This window comes from Poecilia reticulata, chromosome 12 (genome assembly GCF_904066995.2).
Source record: "Poecilia reticulata chromosome 12, P_reticulata-male-v2, whole genome shotgun sequence".
Classification (NCBI taxonomy): Eukaryota; Metazoa; Chordata; class Actinopteri; order Cyprinodontiformes; family Poeciliidae; genus Poecilia; species Poecilia reticulata.
The window spans coordinates 21,102,708-21,113,028 of NC_088841.1; the positions used below are offsets into that span (position 1 = coordinate 21,102,708).

Consider the following 10,321-nt stretch of genomic DNA (forward strand, 5'->3'; position numbering starts at 1 on the left):
AGTTGAGTCAAATCTAGGAAATGGTAGAAAACATTGATCATGTGACCAAATAGTTAAGAGGAAGCCATCTTTTCATTGATTCGGTGAAGTGAACCATTGGTAAAGTTGTTAGACTGTTAATTCTTACAAATAAATTTATTCAATCATACGTTTTGTAAGGACTGTTTTTGGACTATAATAGATATATTTCCATTTTGTTCTACATATAAATTGTGCCATGTATGAGTTCCAACATGAGATCATAAACCGAAGATAAAAGTGTGTCATTTTACCTGTGGACACAAATAAAGTCAAAATAGAGGCTTTGGGGTAAGTTGAGCTAAACTTAATCCATTTATGAGGTAAATTGCGGAATGAGACAACTTCTTTTGAACATCTTTCATTATCAAAATAGTTCTGGTTGTCTGAAGGGATGAACAATATTCTGAAATATATAAATGTATATACTATAAATACGAGTACTGGCTCCTCTTACCCCAGCCTCCCCTATTGTAACATTTTACACAAAATAACATCTATTAGAAATTATGTGATTTAAAAGGAATTGATATTATTTAATCAAATTGTGGCTTTAATGCATCTGCATTATTTTGTAGTTTTATCATCACTGACAATCAACGTTCAGATTTAACACCAGTCAGATTGCTGTTGCATTTTATGTACTGTTTTTCTATGGTACTGGAAGGTAAAACGGTGCTTGCAGATTATATCAGTCAGTACTAATGTGATTGCAAATGATTTTGGCAAAAACTCTAAATAATGCCTTTGGCAGGCAAATGCAGAAAAATATGTATATACGGTATGCGTGGTCGGAATAATTTTTATTAATATAAGCAAGTACATAGTGTCCATGTTCAGTTTGCTTGCGCTGTTGTGAATTTCTTTTCTTTGTTTATTTCTTTTTTTAGAACTCACTGGTGCGTCTGTTGAGCGCTAAGGAGAGAAACAAGGCAAGAGCGGTTTTTCAAGGACTGGTCACGGAAAAAGACGACGTGGTCACCAGAGCAGAATGCCGCCAGGCCCAGCAGTCCTGGTTCCACAAGCTCAAAGATCCTCAATCCTGCAATGTGAGGTGAGAGCTCTACGCCTTGCTACTAAAGGCAGCAGTCTGGGGAGTTAGGCTCTCATCTGCATGCAGACAGCAGCTGGTGCAGCCAGAAAAAAAAGAAAAAGGGGTGAACTGCTTCAAGTACTGGAACAGAGATGGAGAGAAAGAAGCAGTCGTTAAATCTGCTTCATTCCTGTGTCATAAATCATAATGTCTGTTGTCACTAAAGTGCTCTTAGCACACAGACACAATCTCTCTGCTCAGCACAAAGCAGAGGGCTACCTAAAATAAAGCTTAGCTTATTGATTTGATACTTATTTTGTTTAGCTATTCAAATAAAATTGGCATACAGAACGTTTAGCCAACAGTGCGTTTCAGTAAAGTTTGCCACTAAGTTATCACCTCATCTTTAACACTTCATTTCATTATTTCATTTCATTCTTAATTTTTTTTCACTATGGTAACATGTTTTTTTTTTAATTGTTTGGTCTTTTCATAATTTCAGATTTTTAAACTCACTTGTTTTTTTTGTCTTTATAACAGCCTGGATTACTTTAAAGATGTTGTCATTTACTTTCGACAAGCAGTTAAAAAAAAAAAAAGTTTTTCTAGTAAAATTGGCACAAGAAACACAATCCTAAAAAACGTTAATCACTAGCAATAATCACCAAATGGGTATTATTATTTTCATTCATATTTGACTTTCCAGCATTTCACATTTATGTCATTTAAAAACAGATATCTTCCTTCAATAAGGGGTTTAGTCAAAACATATGGCTCAGTCTATCAACTATGTTGAATTTAATCAAGTCAGTTCAGTTCAATTAAAATAGAAAAAATTAATAATCACTTTAATTCAATTTAGTTCAGATCAGGTTATAGAACCAATAAAACAGATGTTTGAATCTGATAAATATTTAAAAGTCAGAAATGAAACTGCCAGTGAATTTCATCATTTCTCTTGTAAAACCAGTTCAAATATGTTCTTCTGTGTGTGTGTGTGTGTGTGTGTGTGTGTGTGTGTGTGTGTGTGCGTGTGTGTGTGTGTGTGTGTGTGTGTGTGTGTGTGTGTGTGTGTGTGTGTGTGTGTGTGTGTGTGTATGTACCTGCTGTGTTTTGTGATTGAAACAGACATAGAAATTAATCCAATTAATAATCAGTGCATCTTCTGGAGAGCAACAGCATGCAACAATCCCACAACACACCCCACCTCTGTGGAGCTTTGTGTTCAAACTGGATCAAAGGAGAACCAAACATGTGAAATTCATTTCACAGCACAACACAGTCAGAGGCAACAACAAAACAACAATGAAGAAAATTTTGCCCTGTCGCTATCACACTGTTCAGTTCTGAATGCTGACCTTAACTAAGGCAAATGCGGTACTTTACATCCTGTTCACGGTTCTTTTGTGACCTCCTGGTTAGTGATCGATGCAAGAGTGAAACACTTTTAGGAGGCTAGCCCCTCCTGGACAAGCTGCACCACTGTCCATTGTTTTCTCCATTTGTAGATAAAATCTCAAATAACTTCCATCTCCACCAGCATCTAACTGTGTGTGCATGTGCTTTGTGTTCTGTTTAACCTCTTGTGCCGGTGCTGTCACATCTCCTGTGCTGTACCATTCCATATACCTCTCACCTATTCCCCACAGACTCATGGGATTCTGCTCTCCTATGACTTGTGGGTGAGTGTGACTCAGCACAGCATGGCCCGTCTCTTTTTTCTCACCTTAACATCCCTCAGCTCCCTGTAGTCCTTCAAGTATTCTCAGACAAACTCTTGATTTAGATTTAGAGAGAAGAGAGAGAGCGGGAGATTCCTCTTAGCTCTGAACCGATACTCTTTCTGAAGATGAATCATTCAGAGAGGCGTATTTAGGGGTCAATGAAGTTTGATGAGCAGAGTGCAGGCTGTTTATGCCCTTGGGTCATGCTGCACAAGGCATGGCTCAACAATAAGATGGCCTGTAATTACAAGAATTAGGGGAAAAAAAGCCTTTTGTTCTCTTCAGCTGAGCTTTTCTTTAAAAACACTGCTTCACAGACAACAGGAAAAAGTAAATCTAACACTAACAAAATCTTAGTCTTGCTCAATGCATGTTAAATATCTTTTTGTTGTTTGATTACATTCACAAGTATAGAAAGTAGTGTGTCTATACGAGACATCAGAAAATGAGTGAAGCCATGACTTAAAATTGAGCATTGCCCAGCCTTACTCAGAGATGGCTTTTGCAAGGCACTGTTATTAAAAATAATTGAAAAGAAATTAGAATATTTTGAAAACATTGCCAGTTTTGAAAATATTTATGTTTCATTTATGCCAGTGAATATTATTTTTATTTTTATGAGGCTGCCATCTCCTAATGCAATGTTACGCTTTCCTTCACTGTTTCATTATTTAGCATAAGTCATGTTGGGCCCATCTGTGAGAGCAGTCCAGCCAGCTCTGGAAGCGAAAGGAGCAAGACTGATGAAAACAGGTTTGTACTTTTTTTTTTTTGTGAAAACTAAATATTTGTCGGGAAACGATATGCTCTGAAACTTTTCCTACACTCTGTGCTTAATTGGCGGATGCAACCTTGACTGTAGGCTGTTCCTGGGCAGCATCGTTATTTGTAGCAAAACGAATAATCCCAGAAGTGTTCACGAGGACAGTCATAGCCCGCTTCAAGCTAAACTGCCGTCACAAATGGCATCAGACTCGCTTTTGACTCGTCAACACCACATGAAGGCACGGCCTCTTTGGAATCACAGGATGTTTGGGACTTTTTTATGTTATACATGATTCAGCAATAATTACAGCCACTGCTGCGGCTTACTCCGGGGATTCCTAATTGCACATAGGGAGTTGTATTAGGCAGAGCACTAATTAACAAAGTGTGTTTCATTTTTTGTAACCTAATTTTCAAAGCATCAAGCGGCATAAGACAGAGACCTGATGGTCTTCTTAACTATATTACTTGGACTCATGGTAGTTTAATCCTTTGTAAGATGATCCCTCTTGGACATGTTTTATATCCTATTTATGAACTAGAAAATTATATATTTTTTTTAAATTATTAAAACTAGTAGGATGTTTTTTTGTTTAGAAACATAAAAAAAAAATAAATGCTGTGTGTTTTTAAACTTCCCAAGACAAGTCATTGCTCATACTGCATTGCAGTTGATTTCGGAAGCTGGAATTTCAGAGGCTCAACCTGGAAAAATCAACAGAAACTACTCTAGTTTACAATTTAGACACAAAGGAAATGTGATCAGCAAATCCTGGACCTCAAAATCCTTTATGGCTGCTGTGTGCAAAAATCATTATCACCATTTAAGTGATTGTCTCTGATGCAAATGCACTTCCATCACATGATGCTCCCACCTCCATATCTCCAAATCCTCCTGCAATAAAGCTGATCTGGTGATTTCTGAGGGTTGAGCATTTTGGTTTTCTCCTTTGAACCTGCCTTGTTTATTGAAAACCATTGAGTTTTATTCTGGTTTTATCTTAGCAAACTAATTTCCTCCTGTATTTTACCTTCCTTACTACAAACATGTACTAACAAGAGTTTAGTTCTCTGTTCAATGTTTTACATTAAAGACAAAAAAAAAAAAAAAACAAGTTTCCTGACATAATAATAAACGAATCCATAATATAATTTTATAGCATGAGTAATAGCTGTCTAAGTAACTATTTGTTTTCTTAAATGCAATAGGCCATTGACCTGGGCAGACTTTTTAAGCGAGAGTGCCATCTACATTTTGGCAGCTCGGCCTAATAGCTCTGCCATGCACATCCGGATGCCTCTATAGTCCAGGTTCCTCCAGTGCAGCCTGCAGAGAGAGGAAGAGCGACGTAGTCCACGGATGAACAGGGGGAAGAGATAAACATGCCGACATGATGTCATGACGAGTGAGACTGAGGAAACCGATTGAAGCACCAAGAGGTAGTAGCGAATGAAGCAATCATCAGAAACTCTCCTCTCCAGTGTCACTTCAGCACAACAACACAGGCAACATGAATGTGTTTGATACACAGACACCCCAAGTGGAAGCAGCTGTCACAGCTCCAAACACCAAACAGTTTCCAAAACGCGTAAGAGATACGATGGGAAGGACAGCCACCCCTCTTCATGATTAGCCGGTTTGTGAAATTTCTGAAACTTTGGGTGTCTCTATTAAAAGCCAGGATGCTAAAAGTGACAAAATGCCATCTGAGGTAAATAACACACATTTCCAAGTGGGTTCGTTAGTGTGACAAGCTGTTGCTCTGTTCCAAGTATTTACTTCAAACTTCACCATGTGCTTATGACAAACACGTGACATTGTATTGGGTTTTCAGTTCACCATCAGAGCCCCTGGCGAATCAATGCTATCTACATACAATAAAAGCCAACTGCTACACACACCAATATAAATTATTATTCATTAAAGCTGTATTTATTCCTGTATCTTTAGACGTATCCTCTGTTTATCCCAGTTTCATCCAAGAATATGTGTTCTTCTGAAATACTAACTGTGAAAAGGATGTGAACATTAATGAAAGCTAACCTTCAAAGTGACATGTACGTATATGTATATATGCTGCCATATAGTCCTATTGCTTTTGTTGTGCTCTCCGAGCTGCACTATGACAACGTAAAAACAATCGCTTGTTTCGTTCTAATCACAATATTTGCACCGTGAGAATGATATAAAATTTAATCATTGTCTGACATAAACACTGTAATGAATTAGTGAAAGAAAGTGAGATGCGACAGAAATGGGGTTTCTTTCCTAACAGGCGTAGCTATTGAGAGAAAAGAAAAGGGTTGCCAGGAAAAAGATGGACTGAAAGAGTGTAAATGAGATTTCCCTTTAAACCGCTGGGGCATTGGACATTGTGTAGTGTATATGAACGATGTATGCCTTGTTCTTTTAATGAATAAAGTGTAGAAATAAGATTTAAACTTGTCGGTTGAAGAGATATGTCACAGTGTTGTAATAAACACTTGGAATTTACACTTTAGTTTGTGTCCTGTGTTGCTTTCATAATGTGCTGTAATGCAGCAATGCATTGTGGGGACTGAAGTGTTGTCTGGTGCTAAGTTAGAGGGACCAACTAACCTAATAGTCAGTGATGTTGGACTGTGGGAGGACGCCAGGGTACCCGGTGAGAACCCACGCCTGTATGAGGAGAACATGCAATCTCCAGCAAGAAAGACCTCTGAGAAGTGAGGACCTTATGGCTATAAGGTAAGAGTGCTAGTACTTGAATTATCACAAAATCAAATAAAATAACAGTAACTGAAGCCTACTTTAAAATACTTCACTTTTTTAAGTTAAAGGTTGTGACGGCTTTAGTGGCCTTTATTTGACAGTTGTCAGACAGTAATGCAGGTTGTGAGAGAGAGAGGAAAGGTCTTTTCACTGAGGGTGGCAACCATGACTGATCAAAACAAGAATGTCACCAAACACCAATTCCTTTCTGTAGCAACTACTCTGCTCCTCTAATTCAATCAGAATGACAGATGGCTTGTGCTCATCAACACTTTGCCCTCACCTAACTAGGATCCTGGACGTTATGCAAGCATGTCAGCTTGTGGCAGGGGTGAATGAGGTTTTCATGATTTGTTATTAACTTCCCTTAATTTAATTATGGAATTACATCTCATCAGTCCTCACAGCAAACTGGACTGCAAGCGATGCAAACTGCCACCATAAAAACTGAAACAGCTAGAATGTTTGTCTCAAAGCTTTCTGTGTGTATACCGTAGTCTCAATTTCAGACTAATGTTGCAACTATTCATCGTTTCAGTTATACTGATTTATGACGTATTTTGAAGTTAATAAACCAAAAATAAATTTTTTTAGTTCACAGAATCGGATCGTAAAGTTGAACTTACATTTGTTCACAAAGCTCAACTTCTCCAAATTGAAGATATTTGAAGTTTTCTGCCAATAAAACGAAACTTACGCAGAGTTTCGCATTCAAGTTAAGAAACAATGCAAGGCAGAGTCGAACCCCACAGAACATCCAGATGACCAGGGTTGTGCGTGAAGATAATTTTTTTCCCCAAAAAAAGCAAATGTTTTTTTTATTTTTTTATTTAACAATAAATACCACTGCCTTGTGACCCCGATCAAAGAATCCAAAAAATGTAAAATATCAATCAATATTTCCCAATTGGTTCAGCAGTCTGTCACCTCTGCCAGCTTTGTTTACAGCTTTAACCTCGTCTTCCCTGGCAGAGCCCCACCCTCAGGCAGAATCAAACTGGAAGGCTGTCGGTCCACAATATAATCGGTGCCAATACCTCATTGGCCACGTATGACCTAGCTTTCTCCTCTTCATCATATGAGATCACATTCAAGCTCAAGACTTCACTATTGCTGTATTTTGTAGTTTATGCCAATGATGCCTCACATTCTGTATAAGAAAATGACATTATTGGCTGCACACTTAGCCGCTATATTCTCACACTTCTTTTTTAAACACATATTTGACATTGATCAATGATATACAACTTGCAAGTCCAAGCAGAAATAAAAGTGTATTCCTGTAAAAAATGTACAACCTTTATCTGTCATGCGGAGGTGTTTGTATGTGGATGTGGATCCAATTGCAGAAAGGCAGAGACAGCTTGTAGGTGAAGAAGGTTTTAATAAAAGAAATTACCAAAAAAAAACTTACAACAATAACAGAGAGCCAGAGCTGAAACACAAATCATAACTCCAAAGGAAAAAACAGCAAGGAGAACACAGGGTAGAAAGGGAAGTAACAGGGTATATAACAGGATGAACCAGCAAGAAGTGTGAGCAGGAGAAGGGTTTAAATACTGTGGGTGTGAATGCTGGAACAAAAGACCTGGGCTGATGAGCTAACAGGCTACTGGTGTGAGGGGAGAGAGAGAGAAAAAATGGCACAGGGGGCAAGAGAGATTACCTAAGAGGCCAGGAAATGAATCTAACACTAAATAATAACTCCACCTAAGAAACATTATTAAACCAGAGTAACAAGGGATAAGTAAAGACAAGAAATATACATAACTAGAAACACTTAGAAGGACTGAACTAAAGTAAAACAGAAACAAGACTGATCAAATGAAGAAATGAAGGAACACAGAATAATCAAACTGCAAAAACATAACATGAACTGGCTTCTGTCTGAATTCACCTTAAACTGATTCAGTCTTAAAACTGCAGATTGAGGTTTGAGTGTTAAAGACTCTCAGCCTTCAATTGGCCCAAGGTCCTAGGGAAGGACATGTCTGCCATGAGGCTACCTTCTTGCTAAGAGGACTTCCCACATCAAGCAAATGAGATAGTTGTAAAAAGGATTATAAAAACTTTAATTTGCAGCAAGATAGTTTTTAACCCTTTGCTACGTTTTCATTGTGTGTATACAATGATTGGAGTTCAATCTTGCAGTTACATTACTCCAAATAATAACTTGAAAGTCAGGCTGTTGGGATAGTGAGCTAAGCAGGCAAAAAGTGTGGGAGAAAATGGGTTTTGATGGGCACGTTATGTAATTGTTTCATAATGGATTCAATTGCTATCCTCTTGACCATGCTAATTGATGCACAAAATGCTTGATCAAATGTGAATGAGTTTGGTTATTTAACCCAAATAAACTGAAAACATATTCCTGATGAAAACATTTCCCTGAAAAGACTGCAATACCAGCAATATGTGATTTTGTATTTGAATATTTTTTGATTCTGGTATCTTTATTCCAATTGATAAAAAAAAAAAAAAGTTTACCCCATCCAGAAAAGTAACTGACAGTAAAATGTATATTTTAGCTTTTTATTGTGCAAAGTCTTTACACAGAGAAAGTATTCACTGAAATAGAATGATTAGAGACGAACACAGAGCAGAATACCAATTGTTCCAGTTAAGCATCTTACATGTTGGTTATATTTTTTGCAGCCTTTATCACAGCTTTGGGAGCTTAAATTCCAAATTAAATGCAAATTTTACTTTAATGTGAATAGAGCACTTTGGCACACTGAGCAACAAAGCCAGAATAAAATACTACTGGCTTTTTTTTCTGATGCAGTAGTGGGAATAAATACTCCATTCCATTTATACCTCATGCCAAGGATTCATGTGTGCTGTGACTCTGGATGTATTGACTCCAGTCTCAGTCCAGTTAACTCCTTGTGAATCTCCTCACCTCTGATTACCAGTGGGAACGAAGCGAGCAGGGTTCGAGCTCTGCCGAGCCACTGCCACCCCCGTGCTGTACTTTGAAATCTTGCTTAAAACATTTCACTCTATGAGATTCACTTCCTGAAATGAGTGACAAAAACTGCAGAACTTATTGACTTCTGCTTTTAAACCCAACAAAAGGGCAGTGAGTATTGACAGAACAGATGGATGAAGATAAAATAAATCCCTAAAGAAACACGGATCCTCACTTTAAGTAGGAAATTTGCTGAGTGGAGGAATTCTACTGTTAACGCTCAGCTAGGACATCAGAGGCTGTCAACAGATGATGGATTGAACAGTGCTCTGTGAGATATACGATGAGCTGAAAAAAGCATTGCATGATAGAAAACTGCAACCTATTAATAGTGAGCCACTTACATGCATACGTTACATTTGCTGTCTTCTGAAAGCAAGTGTTTAATTGAAGGGGAATCAGCGTGAAGGGGAATGAATACAAATGCACACCAACATTTCAGATCTTTATTTGTTGAACATTTTGAAAACAGTGCCCTCATTTTCCAGTTACCTTTAGAATTGTGACACTACTTCATGTCCACCACAAAAAACACACATAAAATACACAAAACAGGAGTATTTTTTTAACATGAGAAAATGTGCAAAACCTTAACGGTTGTTAATACTTTTGAAAGGCGTTGTATAATAACTCTCCGGATTAGCTTACGTCTCACCGTTGCTAACTGTTTTTGTACACATCAAAACTAGCAGCAAACAACACCCACCTACCACACCTCTATACTCACGTTTTAAGCAGCATCTCCCTCCACCCCCCTGATATTCTAGCACAAATAAAGAAAGCATACAAACCTTCTCTACTGAGTTTTTATTTGAAATCCCCCTTGGCTTGTGCAGCTGACACAAGACAATTACAGCAGCATGCTTCCTGAGATCCATTCTGGGTATTTTCAGACCAAGTTAATTTAATGACATTTGATGAAAGCTGGAGACGTCATTAAGAAGGGTCATGCATCTTCCTTCTGCTCTGTCTACACGATATGCAAATAGACAGAGGGATACACATGCATGTATACAAGCAGCAAACACTCCCAGCTTGTAAAATTAGGCATAAAGGCA

At 37.9% G+C, this 10,321-nt stretch overlaps 1 protein-coding gene across 2 annotated transcripts in view; it reads left to right on the forward strand.

Moving 5' to 3' along the window:
* phf24 (PHD finger protein 24) overlaps nt 1-6,041 on the forward strand; it is a 29,862-nt gene extending 23,821 nt beyond the window's left edge. The window contains exons 6-9 of one of the 2 annotated variants that reach the window (XM_081613629.1): nt 909-1,072; nt 2,701-2,733; nt 3,451-3,528; nt 4,750-6,041. In XM_081613629.1, the coding sequence (XP_081469755.1) occupies nt 909-1,072; nt 2,701-2,733; nt 3,451-3,528; nt 4,750-4,846 (372 nt within the window). In that variant the 3' untranslated portion in view covers nt 4,847-6,041. The remainder of the gene's footprint in view (nt 1-908; nt 1,073-2,700; nt 2,734-3,450; nt 3,529-4,749) is intronic. The other variant, XM_081613630.1, reaches the window with a different exon arrangement.
* The last annotated feature ends 4,280 nt before the right edge of the window (nt 6,042-10,321 follow it).